At 42.8% G+C, this 24,977-nt stretch overlaps 1 protein-coding gene across 1 annotated transcript in view; it reads left to right on the top strand.

The window, feature by feature from the left end:
• The window catches only part of LOC102770951 (protein dispatched homolog 1), a gene marked incomplete at its 3' end in the record, with an annotated part of 93,669 nt that overhangs the window by 34,531 nt on the left and 34,161 nt on the right, over window positions 1-24,977 (top strand). Inside the window, exon 5 of the mRNA XM_015562340.1 lies at window positions 19,717-20,242. Within this exon, the coding sequence (XP_015417826.1) occupies window positions 19,717-20,242 (526 nt within the window). The remainder of the gene's footprint in view (window positions 1-19,716; window positions 20,243-24,977) is intronic.

Genomic DNA, 24,977 nt, shown 5'->3' with positions numbered 1-24,977 from the left:
AGCAGGAAAATAGGATTTATGTACTGAATTTTATTTTGCTGACTGCGTTCCAAAACGACATATATTCTGCTTAATAAAGGACATATGTAACAGTAACAAACTATAAAATGTCATTTTTTAAAATTAACATTTGTCAAGTACTGGCAGGTACTAGATCTTCCTGAAGGGTATGAAAATGATAACAGAGCCCAGCCATCATTCTCAGTGGTTAGCGTTGGGAGCAGCTTGGGGGTCCGCTGTGACAATGATGAATCCGGAAGCTCTGTGTTGCTTAGGTTGAAATGTAGGAGAGCACAGGTGAGTCACATCATTAGAGGGTGGCAGTGATCCGAGGGGCAGTAGGACCTAGAAAGTGGGAGTGGGAATGGGAAGGAAGGGGTGGGCAAATGTGCCAATGGCTGCTCTTGAAAGCAAAGAAACAAGGGTAGGTGGTGGCATAAAGATCAAAGATGACACTCATCCTAGATCCCGAGGCCGCACAGATCGGTAAATAAATATCTAAGTGAAAATTTGGGGTTCAAGGGACGACTAAAAGAAAAATCAAGATGCTATTTGAGGATGCTAAGGTAATTTACATTTTAGAATATTGAGTTGGAGCTGCTGGCAGGACACATACTGAAATGTCCGTAGAGAGTTTAAGGGACCGAAGTTTTGCCCACCTGAGCTGCCTTTTTGGGATATTGACTTAAGCTATTTATTGAGAAGACTTAGAGGGACCCTTTGACCCTCCCCCTCTCTCCTGCCCAAAAGATTGAGGCAGAGAAACCTGCTTTAAGAAGCGGTCCTTAGGATGCCACCTAAGCCTAATTTAAAGTAAGCATGGTAAATAAGAGGGCTTCAGGCAGGGGCTGGTGGTTCTCAACCTTTAAATACAGTTCCTCATGTTGTGACCCCCAACCATAAAATTATTTTCGTTCCTACTTCATCACTGTCATGTTGCTACTGTTATGAATCGTCATGTAAATATCTGATATGCAGGATGGTCTTAGGCGACCCCTGTGAAAGGGTCGTTCGACCGCCAAAGGGGTCGGGACCCACAGGTTGAGAACCGCTGGGTTAGTGACTATTTCCTGTGTCCGATTGTTTGTGACTTGCCCAGCAAGGATTTGCCTGCCGTGTGTGTTCCCCTCTTCCTCATCTCCCTGTCAGTGGCCCCTCTCACTTCTGAAATCGAAGACCCCACACCCCACCATCGGTATTCCAGAAACACCGCAGTACGATGTAGAGTGTCATCTGCAAAACTTTCCCATGGCTCCTGGTTCTGAACTTGTCCTTTCAGATGGCTAAGCTGTGACTTGACCAAACTGGAAGAAAATCTGACTGATTTTTAAGGGACTCTGCTGTCTAGCTTAGCCCAGAGTTTACTCATTTATGACAGGACATTTAACACACACACACACACACACACACACACACACACACACACACGATTACTAGGTGGGATTTCTAAATGTCAATAAATATAACAAAATCTAGGATTACGTTTTGGCCTGAGTTCAGATGTGAAAGAGTTTGTTCATCAGCAGGTGGTTGTGTGTTTTTCCCCCCAGTTTCTAAAAAGTACCTGCTAGCTCTTGTCTCTCCTCCCCTCTCCCATATTCTCTCTCTAATGTTGAAGACAGACAGAACCCTAAATAAGTGATTTAAGAAAAACAGGGATATTGGTTTCAGAGAACATTGGAACTTTGGTAAAGTTACTAGCATTTTCCTTTTCACTCTAATATATTGAGAAATAACTGAAGCGATTGGAAATAACACTATTATTTATAAAATAATAATGTATTTCACGTGACAATACTTAAAATGTACTTAAATTGTCTATTTTTACACGAACACTGCAAGATTTTAAAATTTTTATTTATGGATTTTAGAGAAAGGAAGGAGGAGAGAGAGAGAGAGAGAGAGAGAGAGAGAGAGAGAGAACACGAACCATGGATTTGTTGTTCGTATGGGGATCGAACCCACAACCTTGGCATATTGGGATGATGCTCTAACTAACTGAGCTATGTAGCCAGAGCCGAAGCCAACATTTTTAAATACAGTGGTTAAATCAGTAACCTGCCTAATAGTGTAACGTAGAATTTGCAGGTTTATGAGTTGGGAGATTTCAGGTCTTTGGTTCCTGTGACACCTGAACTCATTAAGGGGCTTCTTGAAGTTGTTTATGGGATCAGCCACCCAGAGCCTGTGTTTGCCTTTCTTGCGAGGACAAGCACAATGAAACGGCGTCAGCCTCTTCAATAAACTAAACCAAACCATCAAAGAACGGTAAACACCTCCGCTTCCATTTGAATTCTCGAATTCCTTCTTGGGGATTTTTAGGCATTATAGCAGTTGGCATACATAAGGCATGACATCAGCATACCCTGAGATCGCAGGGACTGGATCCTTTCATATATTTACTTGCCTAAGTGCTCCTCCTTTTCCCTCCCTCCCTCTTCCTGTCGTTTCCTCCCCAGGACTGGCTCTTTCTACCCACTGTGAGCTCATACGTGGTCTTTCACTCCCAGCATGTGGTCTCAGAGCTGAAGCAATATCACCTGGGAACTTCCAGAAAAGCACACTCCCAGTCCCACCCCAGTCCTTAGAGTCAGGATCGCTGGGGATGGGACTCAGCAGTCTGCCCCCTAGCAGGTCTTCTAGGAGGTGCTGGCGCACACTCAGGTTTGCGAACGCCCATTAGAACTATTGGTCTCATGCGGGGTGGGGAACCTTTGTTCTGCCAAGGGCCATTTGGGTATTTATAACATCATTCGCTTAATATAATCCACGTCATATAAATTTGTGTTGCTATGAAAAAAGCTCCTAGATTTACTGAATTTTGAGTCCCGCCTGCGGTTGCCTTGTCAGGGCCAGACCAGATGACTTCTCAGGCCTTACACAGCCTGCGGGCCGGACGTTCCCCACCCCTGGCCTAATAGTTAGAAATGTATACCTTCTTTTTATTGAGAAAAGGTGTATCCACATACTATAAAAGTCACCGTTTTAAAGCGTACAATTCAGTGGGTTTAATGTATTTACAACTGTCACCACTGTCTAATCCCAAAACATTTTTATCACCCAAAAAGAAACTGTATACCTGTGAGCAGTCACTTCCTATCTTCCGTCCTCCCCCCAGCCCCAGGTACCCACGAATCTACCTGTTGTTTCTATGGATTTGACTGTTCTGGATATTTCGTGTAAATGGAATCGTACAATATGTGACCTGTTGTGTCTGGATGTCACTTAGCGTATTTTCAAGGTTCATTCCTGTGGTAGCGTGTATCCGTGATTCTTTTTCTTACGGCTGAATAGTGTCCCGTTGATGGACACATGGGGTTGATCCAGTCTTCTGCTGATGGGCATTTGAGTTGTTCCTTGGCTGTTATGAATAATGCTGCTCCGAACGTTTGTGTACACATTTTTTGTGAATATGTTTCCAGTTCTCTTGGGTGTATACAGTTGATTCTCTTTATTTGTTTGAGTTGTATTTCAGAAAGACTGCCCATGCTGAATTGGTGACTACTGAGTGATCACTTTGCAGGGAAATACAGGACTAGGTTACTTTGAGTTTCTGGTTACATTTTAAATAAAATATATTTTTATTGATTTCAGAAAGGAAAGGAGAGGGAGAGATTTAGAAACAGCAATGATGAGAGAGAATCATTGATTGGCTGCCTCCTGCACGCCCCCTACTAGGGATCGTGCCTGAAATGTAGGCATGTGTCCTGTCTGGAATCGAACTGCGACCTCCTGGTTCACAGGTCTACACTCAACCACTGAGCTACACCAGCCAGGCTAGAGTTACATTTTGACAACCAATCAATACTTGTCTTGTGTGTGTTTCTCTTTAACACACATCACAGCCTTTTTGAGCTTAGGAACTCTAGATAGCACTGCACATTACATTTGGGGGCCATTTTAAACAGTGAAATTACCCAGAAAAATCACAAAGATGTGAACAGAGGGGCACTACATAGACTGTAGGAAGAACACGTGTTTACAGTCTGAGAGCTGAACCAAGAGCGCAGCCACCTGCTCATCCTCACCTGGGCTCACATTTTCCACCTCTGCACCGCATGCCTGACGCCTGCGAACGCTCCAAGGGGGTACTTTGGGGTCACAAATAAATTTTAGCAAGTTTGTAAATACAGAATCCTCAAATAATGACAGTCAGCTGTACCTCCAGGTGAAATTGCTGAGTCATATGGTAACTCTGTGTTAATTTTTTGAGGAATTGCTAGACTGTTTTCCATAGTGGCTGCATCATTTTACATTCCCATCCGGGTCTCACTTTCTCCATATTCTTGCCAACACAAGTTTTTCCTTCCTTCTTTCAGTTACAGCTATATCCGAGTGGATGTGGAGTGGTGTCTCGCTGTGGTTTTAATGTGCATTTCCATAGTGATTAGTGATGTTGAGCATCTTTCCATGTGCATATTAGCCATTTGTATCATTTCTTCAGAAAAATGCCTATTTTAATACTTTGGTTTCTTTTAGATTGGATTGTCTTTTTATTGTTGAATTGTAAGTTTTTATGTGTATTATGGATACTAGCCTCTTAGATATATGATCTGCGAATATTTTTTTCCCATTCTATGGGTTGTCTTTTTTGATGCATGCAAGTTTTTTGATGAAGTCCAATTTTACCTATTTTTTTGTTTAATCGCTTGTGCTTTGGCATTATTTTCTTTAATTTTGAAAGTGCTATCTTCATATGATTAATCAGTACAGCCTGTTAAAAGAATTGTTTCCACGTTTTCAGTAAAGAAGTCATGGAGAATTCGATTTCATGATTTCAGTAAATGATCACTTATTTGCCAGTGGACGTCATTTGTCAATTTAAAGTGGTTGTTTGCAGGTATTTACCAGGCTTTTATGTTGTGGCTGTGGCATCAGCAGGGCCCACACGTTAAGGCTGCGTCAGTTTCATTTAACAAAGTGCTGGTTTTGTTTGGGAAAACTGAAGAGAAGCACTTACAACTTTTAAACAGTATTTTCTTCTTTGATAAAGAAGACTCTTCCTCTTTTAAAAAAGAGAAAGTTTCTGCCCTAAAATGCAGGGTCTCAAAAGCCATTTGTGAAGGAACAAAAATCCCCGGAACTGGGAAATAAACACGGGTGGGTGTTTATTTGTGTTAGTTTAAATGTAGTAGCCCCGCGTGTCAGAAAACTGAATCTGCGATACTTAAGTTAGTCTAAGCAAGCAAATAATATCAGCTCGCATGGCTTTAATCTACTAAGTAACTTTAAATCCAAGAGATCAAAGGAACGCATAACTGAAAACAGCCCTTCGCGCAGTTTCTCCGTAGAAGCAGGAAAAGGCTAGAAATTACATGTCACCTTCATATCCTGGCTTGTGACCTCGTGCTCAGATCAAGCCCCTCTGTGTGCCAGCTGTTACCGTTATTAAGACCTTGCCCCTAGGGGTTAAGTAGGAGGGAAACTCCTGCCCTATAGGGGAGCAAACACTGCAAGTTCCAGCCCCTAACACGCCTCATTCAAAGCCAGCGGCACCTTCTTGTCATTCGGGCTGCCCTGCGCTTGGCGGCTGCAGCTGCTGACTCCTGCCCAGCTCTGCCGGCTTTCTGCTGGGCCGGGTCCCTGTGTCCCTGCAGCGGTTGGGGCTTTTGCTGCTGCGATCCTTAGCTGACCCAGAGGAGCTGGAACTTCCTTCTTTCAACATCAAGGTAATGCTTTGCCTCCTGCCCATTTGTTATCTGGGGAGACTGGACTGTAAAAACTGGACTTTGCTCTGTGCTTCTAAGAGTTGAATTTAAAATTCCAACTTGCAGTTTCTTTTCGGAGTAAACTTGGAAGGGCTTCTCCATGCATTGAAATCCGACATTTATTTAAATTGTCGTCTTGCATGAGAAGGTGAGGCAAGCCGTTTCTTCGGAAAGTTTATTAAAATGTGCTTTCTTTATGAAGTTGGGAGGAAACCGCAGATTTAAAGCAGCGTAAACCATTGTTTCCTGCTTTGAGGTTTTCCTTTAACCACTATCTAAATCAGAGAATTTAAAAAAGATGTGCTACTCTTTACCCATTAGTAGCAAACTAGACACAGAATTATAGGAATGACTTTAATCGCTTTTGTGAGTCAGATATTGTAAGAAAGTAAGAAAACGTAAGCATCTTCCCACCTATAAAAATAGAAGTCTCGTGAAGAACCACTTAGGGACTGAACTTCCAGGCAAGTTTAATTCTTACCAGTGTTCATTTCGAAGACACAACTTGGTATACATCCTCCAGTTGTATTTGAGTCCATTAAATGCCGTATGATGAACTATATGCATTTTAATTGTAATAACGGTAACTACAATATAATTGGATTTACCACTTAAAGCAGAAGTCAGAATATATTTGCCATATTTACTTTTGTTTAAAATGAGAATGGATTACTTATATGTGACTGGTAGAAAAAGTCAAATTAGTTTAACCTGTGAAATATTTGTGTGTCTACTAGCAAAATGTACATCTGAGAAAATTAGATAAAAATTTCATAAAACAGATTTCATGCAAATTATGGACTGATCATAATGACTTCAGTGAAAATGCAAGAAATAAATAGACAACGTACTTCACAGTTTGCTAAAATATTATTTGACAGGTATTCCTGTTGAAGGAAAAATGAAATATGTATTTTTTAACCACCAGAGGGTTATTATAGATGATCATCTTTATAACTTAATGAAACCCCAGGTCCCTTTGATGGCTGGGAAGTCCCCAAACTCTGTCAATAAGCTCTAAACCAGTGTCTCACTGTAGACAGTAGGGTCACTATTTCCCATGGCTTTAATGTCTGCTGACACATTTCTACTTTTTAAAATGTTAAAATAAGTAGTCTTTTTGCAATATTTTATTTATTTTACAATATTGCATTTCTACAAAAAACTATCTGAGAATGCTTTCACTGCCAAAACCTTGTATATCGGAGTATTTCATTGGACTGTGCTCCATTTGTAGCTTGCAGTAGGCAGAGTATTTTTAATGCTTCCCATGCTCCATCTAGCTTACATCTCAGACCTGAATTATAGAACCGTGAGCATGAGCTAGTTGTATTGATTAGGCAAAAAAAGAAAGAAAGGTAATATTTAAGAATCTGGAATGATGGCCCTGCAAAGCGGTTGAGAAAATACATGTTACTGGTGAAAAAGGTGAAGGGATTAAGAAAAAATAAAAGATGCAGATAACAGTATGGTGATTGCCAGAGGGAGAGGTGTTTGGGGAGGTGGTAGAGGGCAGAGTGGGGATAAATGGAAAGAGACTTGACTTTGGGTGGTGAGCGCACGATGCGGCGTGCAGATGATGTGTTACAAGGTTGTAACCAATGTCACCCCAACAAATTCAATTAAAAAAAGAGAAAAGAAAATGCATGTCACCCTTGCCTCGGGCTGGGAAATGACTCATGCGTTATAAAATTGATTCAGCCAACATTGTCATCTAATCCCAGTGGCTTTGTCATTTATACTGAACCAGTAATCAGCCCTTTTTGGCAAGCGGTGGGGAACCTGCTTTTCAGTGTTTGCTGGGCACCAGTCCCTCACCTTTCGTTGTAACTGCTGAGCTCCTGGGGCTGGAGCAGAGCGCTCACTCACAGCTCCTGTCTTACCACGCGTGTGGGTGATGCACAGCCTTCGCACGCTGACTGTGAACATTTCCCAGTTTTTTAAAAATTGTAATTTATTGATCACATCCTAACACAGGAAGTAGACAAATGAACTGCTTAGCCTGCCAGCCTGTCGGAAAAAAAATTTAAAACAAAGCAACTATAGCAAATTAGAAAAGGGAGACTTGGGGAAGAGGGTGTCTTTGTTCTCTCTGTCTTCTACTCTTTCATCATTTTAATCTCTATTAAACAGGCTTGCTTATGACAAGCCCACATACGAGATTGTAAGGGAGGTATTCAGGGGGAACACTACAGGTGCTCATCTGCGTATAAATAAGGAACCCGCCTGGGTAACCGAACAGTATGATTTAATTACCTCCGTGTGCAAGCAGGAATCCCACAGGAACAGTAAATATCATTTCAGTTCATCTAATACACACAAGAAAGCAAATAGCTGAAATCATCAGCATTTATAGGGTAATTTAAGTAAAGAATAGAAAAAGGCCTCTGAAAGGTGTATCCAGGCTCTTATTACTAAATTAATTTCCTGACCCAATTTAAGTAAGAAAAGATGTTTTCCTACGCTTAACATCTCAGAGCCCTTTAAGTAAAAATGTGTTTCATGCAAAAACTCAGAGCCATTTCCCAGGTCGCTCAGTGGGCGGAGGGGCCCCTTGGATGTCTTGGGGGGCGGGGGGCGGTTCCTGCTCGGAGAACCCATCTGGGAGCTGCTCTAGGAATCTCATTTGCTGCTTCTCAAACTTCCCCAAGCAGCAGGGAGTGGGGCCTGGTGGCATCAGAGACTTAACATTTGTGGGAAAAGCTCAGATGATTCCAAGTGTAGCATTAAAACCCGCACCTTGCCATCCAGGCCTTTACGGCAATTGGTCTCCATTTCTGACTTTTTGGGAGATGTCGTAAGAACTCTCCCCTTCTTCTGCCTCACAGCGTCTGGGAATAGACGTTTCTTAATTGGATTGACCTCTGCGATGGATTTTTCCTTTGAGCTGCTAAGTCTGAGGTTTCGAGATGTGTGAAGTCCCAGACATGCGTGGTGACTTCAGGCGCGTGTGATCCCTTCGGCAGCATTGGTGACACTCAGTAATCTGAGCCTGTTTCTGAGCAGGACTGGGGGGTGGGGGGGTACAGTAACATCGCTCACTTATAAACTTGCCTGTTTTGCGATGTTAGTGGAGCCAAATAGTTTGAGATGAAATATTATGGCCTCACAATAGGCCTCTCCCATCTTGAGGGACCTGTTTATTACCAAGGCATCTTGTAATTCTCATTTGGCGGGGAGGTGGGGCAGGGAGCAGGCTTGGTGTCTGGAGGCGGACTGATCCGAGAATTGGAACATTTAAGATGCTTAAAATGCAGTCAAAATCTTCCCCTTTTCTTCATTACTGGTTTATTCTTTTTGCGTAAAACTTTAGGAAACATGGCTTTATAATAGAGGGGCTTAGGCTTCGTTTTTTGGAGATTGGCAGTGGTTGGGGTAGAGTTTTCCTTGAGGGTTAAATGAACTCATGAGACAAATTGGCTATATCCTGAACTTTATTCAGATGATCTCTAAATGATTGAGGTCATGTGACCACTCGTTTATGTCTGTACAACATTGTTCCACATACATTCTGCCCTGTTCTCTCTCAAAGTAATGTCTCAATAAAGGTTTCTCTTCACCCTTGTCCCCATGCTTACACTTCAAAAGTACTATAGATGAAACCCCTTTTCATTTTAACCATCAAAAAGTTAAGATAAGCAAATACTACAGAGCATACCTAACATGAAGTACTCAGTCCAGTTTTTTAAAATTATACAGCCACATTCTTCATTTCAAGCAATATGTTTTGAATGTTGACTATTTTGAGTGGCATGTGCTTGCTCTTATAAATTGACTAGAGGCCTGGTGCATGAAATTCGTGCACTGGCGAGGGGAGACCCCTCAGCCTGGATTGCGACAGGGCACAGGCCAGGCTGAGGTACCCCACCGGTGCACGATTGGGGCTGGAGGTACGCGGGAGGTTGGCCAGCCGAGGAGGGACTGCAGGAAGGCTCCAGGGCATGTCTGGCCCATCTCACTCAGCCCCAATATGCCAGACCCCAGCAGCAAGCTAACCAATCAGTTGGTGCGTCTGCCCCCTGGTGGTCAGTCCACATCATAGTGAGCCAGTTGAGCAGCCTTAGCATATCATTAGCATATTAAGCTTTGATTGGTTGAACAGATGACCAGATGACTGGACACTTAGCATATTAGGCTTTTATTATATAGGATTAGCATTACTTTTATGAACTGTAAGTCATTGGTTCTCACCCCTTGCTGCACAGTAGAATCATCTGGGGAGTATTTTTAAAAATACGAATGCTGCCCTAGCTGGTTTGGCTCAGTGGATAGAGTTTCGGCCTTTGAATAAAAATATATTTTAAAAGAATACTAATGGCCACACCACATTACAGTATGGATTAAATCATAACCTCAGGGCCTGTGTCTGTAATTTTTTATTTGTTTATCACTGGAGTGACTGTAATGTGCAGAAAGGGCTGAGGCTGTAATAGATTTGTTACTTGTGGATATTTATGATATGTATTGCATTTCCTTCAAGATTTGCAGCCGACTCTCAGTGAATGTCTTGGCTGGTTCTTGGGTTAGTTGACAACCTCTCAGAGGGCTTTCTAGAATTTGAAAGACTATTGATAGATATTTTTGATTATAGAAAACTTATCTAGTTTTGTTTTGTATATTCTTTATTATACAAATGAACAGAAGTCTCCAGACTTAAGAATCAATAGAAATTAGTGCAACTTAATAAAACTAGTGAAATACAATTTTTTTTAAATCCTCATCCGAGGATATTTTTCCATTGATATTTTAGAGAGAGTGGAAGAGAGAGGGAGAGACAGAAATATCGATGTGAGAGAAACACATTGATTAGTTGCCTCCTGTACGAGCCCTGACCAGGGCCCGGGCTGGGGAGGAACCTGCAACTTAGGTACATGCCCTTCCCGGACTCAAACCCGGCAGTCTGATGCTCTCTCCACTGAACCAAACTGGCTACGCCTGGAATAGAATTTTTAAGGGGAATTTAAATTCATCTGAAGTAGGAACTCAAAGATATAAGAAACCTCTCTCTCTCAGTCAAGAGCATTGATGCTTATGAATATAGCACTTGTAAGTGTGGGAAGAAGTGGTGAAGATTCTGTGGACTGATAAGTTTTATGGATGAACTTGGGAAATATCTCTCTCTTGAAATATATATGTAGGAAGATAGCTTTTATGCTAAAAAGAGGATGTTATTGACTCATTTACCCCAGATTGTAAAAGATAAACTTTATTTTATACCCACATTTCCCTTCCCACGTCGATCTGTTACCAAAGGCACATTGGACATAAAATAAGTGAGAGAAATAAGATTCGTGTTTCCACAGCCCTGGCATTCCTATTGCTCACCCTGCAGGTATAATGGCTCTGCCTTGACAGCCTCACTCATATCCAGCAATGAGATGCTTCCGAAATTCAGGGTCTTCAGGTGTGCTATGGCGCATACACTGTGATATCTTCCTAAGGTCGTTTGATTTTTGTTGTTGCAAATATGAAGGGTAGAGGACTTTGCCTGGCAATTTTAACTGTTTCCCTGTATCATAAAGCTCTTTTCAATATTATGAACATTTTTTGTAATAATGAAACGTATAACATTTACAGTTTATCGGTGCCTTTATCAATATATATCTCATATGGCCCTAGCTGGTTTGGCTCAGTGGATAGAGTGTCGTCCTGCAGACTAAAGAGTCCCAGGTTCGATTCTGGGCAGGGGCACATGCCCGGGGTTATGGGCTCGATCTAGGGCAGTGATGGCGAACCTTTTGAGCTCGGCGTTTCAGCATTTTGAAAAACCCTAACTTAACTCTGGTGCCGTGTCACATATAGAAATTTTTTGATATTTGCAACCATAGTAAAACAAAGACTTATATTTTTGATATTTATTTTATATATTCAAATGCCATTTAACAAAGAAAAATCAACCAAAAAAAATGAGTTCGCGTGTCACCTCTGACACGCGTGTCATAGGTTTGCTTTTTTTATATACACCTCATATTAAAAGAGGTTATATAAAAGTGTTAGGTAGGTTTCCATTTTCAACATTGGTATTAGTTATAAGTTTTATCTACCTTCTTAATAATACAATTTACTAGGAAAGTAGTACATTTTCATTGTAAAAGAATAGTAATCTTTACTTTTGGATTTTTTGCTTTTTCATGGTGTGATGGAAAGCAAACTAATATCTAGAAAGTTCTTATGAAATATATATTTAGGGTATTTTCAAGTGTATGACACTGTGTTTTGGGAAAATGGTTTCTAACTCATTGCGGTTTATGCTGAAGGGAAATAATAACTATCATTATTTTTGTATAGTTCTTTGCAACATATAAAATGTTTATAGGTGATTAAGTGAAGATATTTAGAAGTGTTCTTACTGAAGGAGGGTTTAATGGTAGAAAGTTCATGAACTCGAAGAAAAATAAGAAAATTTAATTTGTCTCAGCAGGGGTGGAGATTATATTTCCTTATTTAAGACCACTCTTTATAGTTCCTTAAAAGTGCCGATTCTTTATTAAAGATTCAGATTTGCTGTCAGGTCACAAGGACATTATTTTGAAATAGTCTAAATGCTACATGACCGCCTGGCCGGTGTTGCTCATCGGCTGAGCATCGACCCATGAACCAAGAGGTTGCAGGTTTGATTCCTGGTCAGGGCACATGGCCTGGGTTGTGGGCTCTATCCTCAGTAGGGAGTGTGCAGGAGTCAGTTGATCGATGTTTCTGTCTGTCTATCCCTCTCCCTTCCTCTCTCTCTAAAATCAATAAATATATATTTTTTAAAATGCTGCATGACCATCAAGGCCAGTCCATGGCCTTGCTTTTCAGGTCTTCATAACATGATACTTAATTCACTGAAATATGTTTCTAAAGTGCAGGAGTGTGCCTTTTAAAACTATCTTGGGAAATATTTTTCATGTGGACCTTCAGACCAAACTTTATATCAGTAGCCTCTAGTGGGCCTATAAACGCTAGCTGAACTTGGCAATGCCCTAGGAGCATCCTGAGGTAGTGGAAAAGCCTTGCTTTTCGAGACATACTCATCTGAGATTGAATTTTAATCATGTGATTTGGAGGGGCTATACTTTAATATTTTTGACCCTCAGTTTTCTCTGTAATGGTTTAATAATATCTTCATAGAGGTGTTGCAAAGAAAGTGTTTCACATAGTGAGTTGTTAAAACACACACACACACACACACATTTTTAATAGTCCGTTGAGGGGGAAAATATTCTGGGAGACAGAACCTAGTTGATGTCCTTATCCTGCCCGTCTGTAATAGCCCACGGCAGCAGATGCCTAAATTTTCTCTGTAATGGTTTAATAATATCTTCATAGAGGTGTTGCAAAGAAAGTATTTCACACAGTGAGTTGTTAAAACACACACACACGTTTTTAATAGTCCTTTGAGGGGAAAAATATTCTGGGAGACAGAACCTAGGTGATGTCCTTATCCTGCCCATCTTTAATAGCCCACGGCAGCAGATGCCTAACTATCCACTGAGCCAAACCGGTTAGGGCTCTCTGGTGCCTTTAGAGAAGCTATTTGTTCTCTGGCCACAGCACTAAGTATGAATAAGTCAGCTTAGTACCAGTGATCAGAAATGAGACCATCATTTGGGGCTAAGCATCAAGCGGTTTTAAGAGGAGCTGTTTTATATTAAAACAGGATTGGTAAGTAATGGATACGGTACCCCCAGACTCCTTTATCCCCAGTGTGGAAAGACCCCAGGGGTCTCTCTACACCCATCTATTGGTATGGAGGACCGCTGGAGAGAAAAAGACAAGCTCACCCAGTTACCTGGGCAGCTGCTTTAGTCCATGTATGTGTTGCTCTGAAAAGGTTAAAGATTTCGCTGGTTGTTGTTCTATGCACACAACAGTTGGGGTCAGAAATTAAGCCAGAATTAAACTTGGTTGTCAGTTAGAACCACTGTTGTTAAAATTTGTTGCTTTTCTCTGTTTTAAGCAGAAAAAATGGGCCTCTCTTCTCTGTCGAGTGTTGTCCTGTCCCTACTTGTTCTATCCATCTGCTGTAATTGTGCATCATTTTGTCATTGCTTTGGCCTCATTCTCTTGTAGGCGCCTCACCTAGTTTGTGGCCAGGCCTTGCTACACAAAATGCGTCCCGGGACCAGCGGGGTGGCCATGCTGTTGGCAGCTTGCTGCCCATTCCCAGGGGCTCTATCCGAATCTGCACTGTAGCACCACCCCCAAGTGGTCCTTAATGCCCGAGAAGCACTGGGCTAGTGTTGTGTATTTTTTAAAATATATTTTTATTGATTTCAGAGAGGAAGGAAGAGGGAGAGATAGAAACATCAGTGATGAGAGAGAATCATCGATTGATTGCCTCCTGTGCGCCCCTTATTGGGGATCGAGCCCACAACCCGGGCATGTGCCCTGACCGGGAATCGAACCGTGACCTCTTAGTTCATGGGTTGATGCTCTACCACTGAGCCACACCGGCCGGGCAGTGTTGTGTATTTTATCTAGTGAAACTATGCTATAGGAGCATCACTCTCCTGAAAAAGATGATTGGCTGCACCGTGGGGCCTTGCTGGTGATCCAGTCTTGCCATTTCTGGTTAAGTTTGGCGTTATGGAACCTCATGAAGCAAAGGGTTACCTGGAACACATCACCTGAGCTTATGAATGTAGTTCAGCCGAAAGCCCTCCAAACCTTGGCATCGGGCTTTGAGGGGACCGCTTCAGGCCGACAGTGTCTCAGGTTTTCTTTTGCAAAATGGAGTGGCAATGCCTGCCACACCTGCTCTTCTGAGGGCTATTAGGAGGAGCAACTCAAGAGAGCTCATGCGTGGGAAAGTGTTTGGGAATACCAAAGCGGTGTGCTGGTGTGGCTGTTGTGGGCGAAGGTGATGTGCCTGCAGGCCGGAGGAGCTGTTTGTGAAGGATGGCGATGGCTTTGCTAAGTGGTTCCCGTGGTAATTGGGGCGGGTCTGTGTATCCTCTTCAGCAATACATTTATATTCCAACTTGACAGTTTGCTGGCCACGCCAGCAGTTCTGACTTCCAGTTCCAAGTAGTTACCATGAGCTTTTCATAACACTCTTTTTAGATGTTGAACCACCTCAACAGTTTGCATCCTTTGGGTAAATCGGGCATCATTAGCACGTCTTGACATGTAATATGCTGACAAATAAAATGTCCATAATTCAAACAGATCCTATTAGGATTATATGGTAGCATTTGCAGTGAGATACAACTTGTTGTCTTCGAAGCATGGTGATTTCCGTATGCCTTATGGGTGCTGAGTTTCCTGAGTCCCAGACCAGAGTAGGATGTAATCGCTCGACCCTTCTCCTCACATGAACCCTGATGACTTTTCTCTCTACATTCCAGCATGACTGAAATGTGGCGTGTGTCTTCTCTGTCATGTCTGCTTAATGCTTATGGAACTAGTCAGAGTGCTCTTGGCTTAGATAGCTTTAGTCCAACAAGCAATAATTATGTTTCCGAAAATTTGGAAGCTGTAAGATAAGATACATTTTTGGAACATATATTTACATATATGTTTGAATATTTATTTTTCTGAATAGTTTGTATTCATCTGTTCTTATTCCCTAGCTCCATTTTCATTCCCTGCTTTCTCCTTTTGATATTTTGTGTAGGGTGTTATTGTAAACGAGCACATATATATCAGCAGATAAACATTTTTAGATGCATCCAGTGAATAGGTATCTGGTTATCCTTTAAGGTAAAATGAGTTTGCTTTTGCATATTGATATTAATTACCTTTTGTTCATTATTAGTCACTGTGCTAGAAACTTTATGCGTTCTTTTATTAAAATCCTATATAGAAAATACATTTGTAGTAAAGGTTGCAAGTGGTATGGAAAGTAAAATGTGAAACTTCTCACCTTCCCAAATGGCCCACTCCAACCTTCTGTCGCAAAATAATGATAGCATTTTCTTAAGTCCTTCTAGGAATTATCTGTATGTTCTAACCGTGTATTTGTGTCTCCCTCACATTTTGAACAAACTGGATTCATACCATGTAGGCTGTTCTGCAGCTAGGGTTTATTTACACATGAAGATCGGCTTTGGACTTCTTTCCATAGCAGTAACCCTGAGCCAACTCATTTGTGTTCGTGTTGTACAGCACACCCAACGTATGGACATAACGGAGTTTAGTTCTCGTATTGATTTAGCTTGTTTCCTGTTTTCACTGGTACAAACAGTGGTGCGGTCAGTAACTTTATCCATACATCATCTTTACACATTGTTCAAATATGTCCAAAGGATAAATGCCTAGTAGAATCGTTGGTCAAAGATGAGGGTATTTTAAATTTTGATTAATTGCTCTCTTAGAGGGTTGAACCAATTTGCATTTCAAACAAATTTAACTCTAAGAACAAGCAAGACTTAGAGACCCTAAGAGTGTGAGTAACTTGACCCAGGTTCTCAACTTTCAAACGCAGACCTGGCCAGGCTGTTTCTTCTAAGATACAGATGTCTCAGCTGCCATCTTAAAACACAGCTCTGGCTTTCAGACTAGGGAGCAGCATTCTGTATTCTTTTATATTCTCACTCAATGAAGCGATAATGATAATTCTTCCATTATAAAGACATTGCCCTTTATAGTTTTCAGAACATTTTTATATTCTCATAATGATCCTATGACATGGACATTGATTACTAGCCTGATTCATACATTTGAAGAACTGAGGCTCAAAGGCAAAACACTTAAATCTTAAAATATAATCAAAAGATGGTCCTTGGCCAAAGGCCTTGTTGCCCCCACACGGCGGAAGCACCCAGAACATTAAAATGCTAGTAGAAGAGGTGATACGGGAGATGCGATTAGTGGCTGTGACTGTATTGCCGTTGGCATATTAAGCGCATGAACAGGAAACACACTAAAGTCTCTGGCCACGGGCCCCATCACACCTCCAGAAGAGCTGTTTTCTGGCAGCCCTGTGTATTATGGCCCCGGGGAAAATGGGTGATTTCAACATAGCTGTCTTTTAAAATTGTTCGTTATATTTGATCCAAAACTGAGTTTAAATTCCCACCATGAATACCATGATCATTGCATTTCTAATCGCAGAGCATTCATTACATGTACAGTAGCTCCTTTTTTATGGTGTTGACTCACCCTCTGTCTCATCCCCTTTTCTGTTCTATCTTAGGCTCAAATCAAATCTTTTTCTCATTTGTCTTGGTTCTAAAGAGAGAAGCTCTTTTTTCTGTATGGCCATGGGTCAGCTCTTGAGTTCAGATGGAAGCTTTGCTGTTCTCCTGGCCCCCGTATCCTACACAAGTGCATGTACTGAACTTGATCCATAGACATCTCTTAGGACAATGTTTCTTCTAGTTTTGCTTTTTATTATTTTTTTACTTCTAATTCATAACTTATAAAGTCAATATGATTTTTCTCCTTTTATGATTAAAGACACAATCATAGAAAGCTCATGTGACTTACTTCAACTACAAGCCAGAGTTCAAATTATTCTTTACTATCCACTAGCTCCTAATTCATCGCAAGAGGTCTCCAAATTACGAAACAGGTTTTGTTCCAGAAATTCATTTGTAAGTCAGTGATTTGGCATTCAAACTGCATTTTACCACATTGGGGGGGAAAATGTTATAAATGGTGATTGAGTCCGTTGGCTGGCTGCAAAAATTGTTTAACTCTTCTGTAACTACAAAATGATACACTTGTAATTTTATAAAAAAGAGGGAATGATGGTTGTAATTCAGGTTACAAAGAAAAAGAAAAACTATTATAATTATTTTAAAAATATTTGTATTGATTTTAGAGATGAAGGGAGAGGGTAGAAACATCAATGATGAAGAATAATTGATCAGCTGCCTCCTGCACACCCTACACTGGGCATCGAGCCCATAACTTGGGCATGTGCTCTGACTGGGAATTGAACCATGACCTACTGGTTCATAGGTCAATGTTCAACCACTGAGCCATGCTGGCCCGGCAAAAAATTTCTTTTTCCTGAGGAAAAGCAGATTTGGTTAGAAGATAGGGAAACATGGAATTGACAAGAGCTCAGGGGAGATGTTAGGGCTCTTGGGAGGGTGTTGGAGAAAGATCGATGGCCTCTGTGTTAAGCCCAGTTTCACTTGAAAACTGAGAATTTTATTGTTAGACTAGAGGCCCAATGCAGTCCCTCGGCCTGGCCTGTGGGATCGGGCCAAAACTGGCTCTCTGACATCCTCCGAGGGCTCCCAGATTGCAAGAGGGTGCAGGCCAGGCCAAGGGACCCCACTGGTGTACAGTTGGGACCAGGGAGGGACACGGGAGGGCTCCAGGGTGTGTCCGGCCTGTCTCACTCAGTCCCAGTTGGCCGGACCCCAGCCACAAGCTAACCTACTGGTCGGAGCATCTGCCCACTGGTGCTCATAGTGAGTGGTTGAGTTACCTTAGCATATCATTAGCATATTACGCTTTGGTTGGTTGAACGGACGACTAGACGACCAGACACTTAGCATATTAGGCTTTTATTATATAGGATACTTTCACTAGCACAATTCACCCAACAGCTGTGATTAGAGTTAATAGGATTGATTGAATTAAACACTTTAAAAAAAAAAAAACATAGACTCTGAGATATTAACCAACCTGGGAAGGTAGAACCAAACCATCAAACCAGAAAAGCCTTCCTTCCGTCCTCCTGATGGGAAGGGGAAAGGGAGTCATTGATTTTCCCATTCAGCCCAGTAGATCCCATCAGCTGGCGTAGCGTGGCCGTAGCGTGGCCGTAGCGTGGCCGTAGCGTGGCCGAGGTCAGGAGGGCAGGCTCCGGAGCGTGAGTCATGGGTGGAGGCGAGAAAAAGAATGTGCCCTCAGTATTTGGAGAGTGAGAGCTTCCACTTCTGGGAAATGACGGCATTTATCTCATCCGGCGTTGGCTTCTTACATTATCTAGACTGCCTTTCACTTAAGCGAACAAATAAGCATCTTACATTCTATTAACTTTTTTTTAAAAGTGCCTTTTTAGATGGCCTTTACATTCTGTTGTTTCCAGAGCATTTGCACACAGCGTTTTCCTTTTGTTAACAACAAAAGAGAGGATCTGCCCTTCAGTAAACAGAAGCTGAAGTGAGCAGATCTTGCTGAGGCAGCACGCTGAGAAGTGGTGGAGGATTAGAGTTGGTGCCTCCTGGGTCAGTTGGGGCTCTTCCACTCCCTACCTGCCTTCCTACTAGTTGGATAAGAGAATACATTTCACTGCCATTGCTTGGTGTTGGGTATGTTATCTGAATATTTTATAAAACATATAAAACTATATTTTATAGTATATATGTATACCCAGGAGTGACTCAGTGAAAGAGAGAGCAACGGTATTTACTGCAACAATGCAAAAGCCCTCTCAGTAGCCATTATAAAGACAGTGGGATTGGCAGACCCCTTTCAAAGTGATGAGAGAGGCAACAGCTCCTTGATTTAATGTATGTTTTGATATTTATAAATGCTTTGTCTTTTTATTAAAACAGTTGATTAAATTCCATCTCTCTTAGCTGTGATACTTGTATAATGGAGTGTGCGTGTGTGCGTGCGTGTGTGTGTGTGTCTGTCTGTCTGTGTGTGTTTGAGGAGTTTTATCCAAAAGGTAAATAAATCGGTAATGCTAAATTTGTCTCCTAGCATAATGGGTATCTCCTGGGCATGAGGATGCAGGTGGAAACTCTATGCATTGTTCAGGCATGTTCTGTTCGGAAGCGCCCCTGTTGAGTAGATTTCACGGGGAGTGGAAACACCATGTCCGCAGATGGGAAAGAGGTGGTTGGTCGGGGTACCTGTGATCCGCAGAGGTGGGGGGAGCCTGGAGAGAGGGCGCTCCTGAAGCTGTTTTGTCTGCATAGAAGAGTGCCGCTCCGGAAGGGCTAGCGAGCCAAATCATTCTTTTCCTCTTGTTGGCTTTCATGTAAGGTTAAGTAGACCAATCAGAGCTAGAACCCTTGTTTTCAAAGAGCTGTTTTTAAGTATCTTCCCTGACTTTCCACAGATTCGCCTGCCTCGCGATAACTGGATGGTTTTATGTCGTTGTCTTCTTTAGGGTCAAGAGATTGGAGCATGACCATGAGCAATGGAAATAGCGATGGTGTGGTTCTGAGCAATGGCAGCCTTGCAGCCAGCGCAGCCCCCCCGAGCCCCCCGCCCCCCTCGGACGGAGACCTTGCAGCCCAGCAGCTCCCACCCAAAGAGGCACCAAGAGCAAAAGTGAGTCCAAACGGCTGCCTGCAAGTGAATGGCACAGTCAAAGCATCCTTCCTGCCTTTAGACAACCAAAGAACGACGCAGCTGTTGCCGCCGTGCTGCCACCCTTGCCCGTACCATCACCCGTTGACCAGCCATAGCGGTCACCAGGAGTGCCACCCCGAGGCCGGCTCGGCGTCCCCGTCTGCTTTGGCCTCGTGCTGCCTGCAGCCCCACTCAGAGTACTCGGCGCCTCTGTGTCCACACCATGCCCCTGTTTACCAGACCGCGTGCTGCCTGCAGCCCTCTCCCTCCTTCTGCCTGCATCACCCCTGGCCCGACCATTTTCAGCACCAGCCTGTGCCACAGCACGTAGCCAACATCAGGTGAGTGGTCCCAACGTCCGGCCAGCCGTCAGCTTTCATAATGCAACTGATTATATGGTACGGTCAGGGCACATACAGCCAATAGTGCATAATAAGTGGAACAACAGATCTCTCTCAAAACCAATAAATTAACAACAACAAAAAAGATGTACGGAGCAGTGTGAGCCCACTCCAGCATGGCTCAGCCTGGCTGGGCCCTGGAGGAAGGACGTGTGGTTGGAGAGGAGAGGGACGCTGGTTCAAGTCCTACAGGCACTGTCGGTCACGTTCAGATCGCTAGACTTGAACCTGTGCCAGGGGGAGGTATTATGTGTGTGTGCATGGTTTGTGTGCGTGTTTTTATTCTGGAAAAATATATATAACAAAAGTGATCATTTCACCATCTGTAAGTGTACAGTTCAGTAGCATTAAGTACATCCAGATGCCATGCAGTCGTCACCACCGTCCATCTCCAGAAGATTCTTTGTCTTCCCAAACTGCAGCTCCCCACCCATTAAGTCCAATCAGTCCCCGTTAGCCTCACCCCCAGCTCCTGCCAGCCACCATCCTTCTGTCTGCCACCAGGAATTTGGCTACTCTAGGAACCTCAGAGAATTGGAATCATAGCGTGTTTGTGTCCTTTTGTGAATGGCTGATTGCACTTAGCAAGGTTCATTCACGGTTCATCCAAGCCTGAGGGTAGTATGGTAGAGTTCCCTCCCCTTCTAAGGCTGAATAATACCCCATTGTAGGCATGGATAGGCACAGTGCGTTTACCCAGTCATCTGCCAGTGGACAGTTGGGTTGCCTCACCCTTTGGCTGTGGTGACTCAGGCAGCTGTGAACCTGGGTAAACAAATATCTGTTTGCGTTCTTGCTTTCACTTCTTTCGGGTCTACACCCAGAAGCACAATGACCGGATCCTATGGTCATTCTGTTTCACTTTTTGGGGAGCCAGCAAACCGTTTCCACAGCTGCCGTGGCATTTTACGTTCCCACCAGCCGTGCACATCCTTGCTCACACTTGTTCTTTTGTGTGGTTTGTTTAAAAAAAAACAGCCGCTTTAATGGCTGTGACATTACAGATTTTTAAGCAAAAAGAAGTCCTGTCAGATTTACATGTGAGAGAGGCCCCTGGTCTGTCTGCATTGTAGAGAGCAGGCTGGGCTGGGTCAGGACCACTGGAGAGAGGAGGACCAGGAGGAGGCTTGTTGCAGTAATTCAGGTGAGAGATGATGTGACTTGAACCAGGGTTTAGAAATCATCTCATGCTGGAGGGATTTTCAGGTTCTACATCCAGCCGGTCATGAGAATCACCTGGAGAGTTACAAAAAACATAGGTAAAAAAGGAAGGTTTTTTTTGCACCAGAAACAATAGAGACCCTAGGAGTTCAGAGGTGGGAAGGATCCCTGTGGAGTGAGGTCAGGGACAGTCTGATGGAGAAGAGAGAACTCGAATAACCCGAATAACCCTCAAAAGGTGACCAGGATGTGAGAAAGAACTGGAGGAGGCAGAGCCTGGGAGGGGGGAAGGTATGCAAGAATAAAGCCAGGCTGAAGGAAAGTAAGGAGAATGGGTGGCGGGTCAAGGGTCATCTGGCTGGTCCCGAGCGACGATAGGTGTTCCATCCTGAACAGTCGGGCTGTCTCCGAGCCTCCAGGCTCCTGGCCTGCGCTTTGTCCTGCCGAGATCTGGAAAATGTCTCGCAGGAGCCAGTCGCGTTCCATGTGTGCTGGTTGAAGCAAAGTATTCATTGGGGATCTTCTTATTGCCGCATTAAATGGAAAGGGGCAATGGTTTATGACAATTACTAAGGAGTTCTGCATCCAAAAATAGCATACAAAATTTCTAATCCAAACTACACTTACCTTTTAATTTGGTGTCGCAGAGAAATGAGCTCAGTGGTACCAGAGGACTTCGTAAATGATACTTGGCAATGCCACAGACTCATGACCATGGCAGGCAACCTGTGATGGTTTTGGGCACCTGCCAAATGCCTTTTTATTTCCCTGAAGGTGGTTTCGTAGACAGATGGTCAGTTTTGAGTGTTCCCCGTGGCACCCTGGAGGAGTTACAGCTCTGCAGAGTTAAGGAGGCTTGGCACAGAGGGGCCCAGCACCCCCCAGCATTAGCTCAGCCCCTTAAAGGTTAGATAAACATCATCCCCACCCCCACCCCCATATATTGTGACTGTGTCATTTTTTGTAACCTATATTTCCTTTCTCCTTTGTCACTTTATTAATTTTCCAATTTCTGACTCTTTTCAGAGGTTTTCTTTTTGTTTCCCCTTAGGACACTAGTTACTTTCTGTGGAGGGAACGCTTTAGAAGTAAGGATTCTTGTCTTGTGTTAAAAGAGATAGAAACTACCACTGGAAGCCTTGTTCTTTGGTATGTGCTGTACCATAAGGCCCAGGGGTAGTTATAACGTTGAGCGTCGTTTTCCGAAGTGCCTTCCTTTGCTACCCCTGGCCTTCAGTGAGCCACCCTTCCCCCTCTCCTGCGCCCTGGTGACTGTGTAATTGCAGTTAGCTAGGGAATTGGAACCAAAATCACTTTGAACACTTCAGCAGCATTGTAGCATGAACCTGGACCTGGACACAGACCCCAGAGTCTCTGATTGGCTCACATCACCAGACTCAACCCAATGGCTTTTCTAAGATGTTGGAGCCGTGAGTGGCGAAATTCAAGGTTAGTTCCTCACTTATTTAGCAAGTATTTAATGAGAACTTGCTAAGTGTTAAGTGCTGGGGACAGGTGAAAAACTGAGTCCAGGGTCCCCATTTTCAAAGACGTGGCAGGGATGTGGACAGGGTAAGACACTTGGATTGTGCGTGAGCCATCCACAGGTAGCTGCCTTCCTTGATCAGCAAATATTGACTGAGTAGCTGCTTTGTTCCCTGCAGCAGCGACGGTAAATATCAGTGCTTTGTCAGGGGCATAGCTGGTTCTTTTATTAATACAAAGAGAGGGCCAGCTTTATAAGTTCATTTCCCCTTCTTTTCCTTTCTCAGCCCTGAAAGGTTACTAGTAGCTTAAAAAGTCATTGGTCTTTGTTTATTGATCTTCGTTGTAACCTGTCTAGGACTATGGCAGGTGCGTTGGAATCCTGGTTCTGCCGTTTGCCAGCTTTGAGGCCTTGGGTAGATATTTCAGCTCTGAGCGTTAGCGTCTCTCTGTAAAGATGGGTAACTGTGGCCATTTTGCACATAGCTCAGTGCCTAGAACCGAATAGTCATCCCTTTCTCCTCTTTGTTCCTTTCATGGTCTTCTCTTTTTCGTTGGTGTTGTTCTTTACTGCCTGTGCTGGTTCTGTTAACATTGTTTTCGAAACCAAGCCATTCCTGAGTCCTGATGGAGCTAAGTATGGCTTTTCATTCTTACTGATCCATCGCACATTCGCCCCATCAGCCTCCAGGAAAGAGCAAGTGGAGAAGGTCACAGATCTGCCTCCGGAGAGGAAAGGGGGCTGCTGGGAACCTGTGGGCCTCTCCAGTCCCGAGGCTCAGGGCCCCTATACCTTCTACTAATTATATAATATGATTAGATAGTTAATTTTAGAAGTCTGGTCAGATTAAACCTTGATTTCACTGCAGCCAGGGTTTATGTTTACTTTCCTTAAAGTAGTCCAAATTAACTTTTTAAAACAGGATAATGTTTGTAAAATTTTAAATGTTCCAAGCTCGCTTGCCAAAGTAAGTGAGTTTGGCAGCCGGATTGAGCGAAGGCCTGTTTTATTAGCAGCACTTCTTTTAGAGGCTTTTTTATGTTATAAATGAGCAGGTTTTAGAGTGTGCACTGCCTCGTGGAATGCTTTGCACAGCCTGCAATACATTTCAGAATACGAGCTTTGGTCATCTTGTATTTTAACCATCAATGTCAAGAAACAATGCCCTTCTTATTTTATAAAATTAATTAATATACCATTTTGCCGTGAAGTAATATGTTCTTTACCCCTTTTCCATATTATTGCTTAGCAGGTACTGAGAGGGAAGAACACAAAAGAAATGACTCAAATTTTCCTTTTTTCGTTGTGGTTAAAACTAAAGTTTAAAAAACGTAAACTATTTGGCAAACAATAAAAGGTAAATGTCATTGTTATGGATCAGCTACGGCTCTAATACCAGGAAAAAGGCAATTATCTGTGATATCTTCTCCTCAAACTTCAGTGGATTGTTAAGTGTAATTTAAAAGAATTTATAGAACTTCATATTTATAGGAGAATTTTGGTTGCTGTACTATTTTGTGTTCTTTTCAGCAAAATTGACTACAAAATTACAGTGATGAGAGAGAATCATCAATTAGCTGTCTCCTGACTGCCCCTCACTGTCACCGAGCCTGTATCTGGGCCATGTGCCCTGACTGGGAGTCTGACTGTGACCTGGTTCATAGGTCCTGGCTCAACCAATGAGTCACTCTGGCCGGGCTGTTTTTTTAAATACACAAACCAGATAATCAACCAATTGCTTGGTGTTGGGAGTTTGAAATACAGCCTACTGCCTGGGGCATATTTGGAACCAAATATTTGTTGAATGAGTGATTACCCCCACCCCTCCAAATATATATATATATGGAAACAATTTTTTTTTAATTTACGAAGCTTAAATGTGTTTTTTTTTTTTTTTTAAAAAAAACCCTCACAAAGTTAGATTAGTCACTGCCATCAGGCAGCTTATAGTCTAGTAGGAAAGAGATGATCAAGACAGAAATAACCACACTCTCTGAGGACCCAAATCAAAGTGTAGAGGCTCGGGGA

Source organism: Myotis davidii, unplaced genomic scaffold (assembly GCF_000327345.1).
Source record: "Myotis davidii unplaced genomic scaffold, ASM32734v1 scaffold174, whole genome shotgun sequence".
NCBI lineage: Eukaryota > Metazoa > Chordata > Mammalia > Chiroptera > Vespertilionidae > Myotis > Myotis davidii.
Note: the sequence above shows the minus strand (reverse complement) of the source record. Positions and strands in the feature narration are given on the sequence as shown.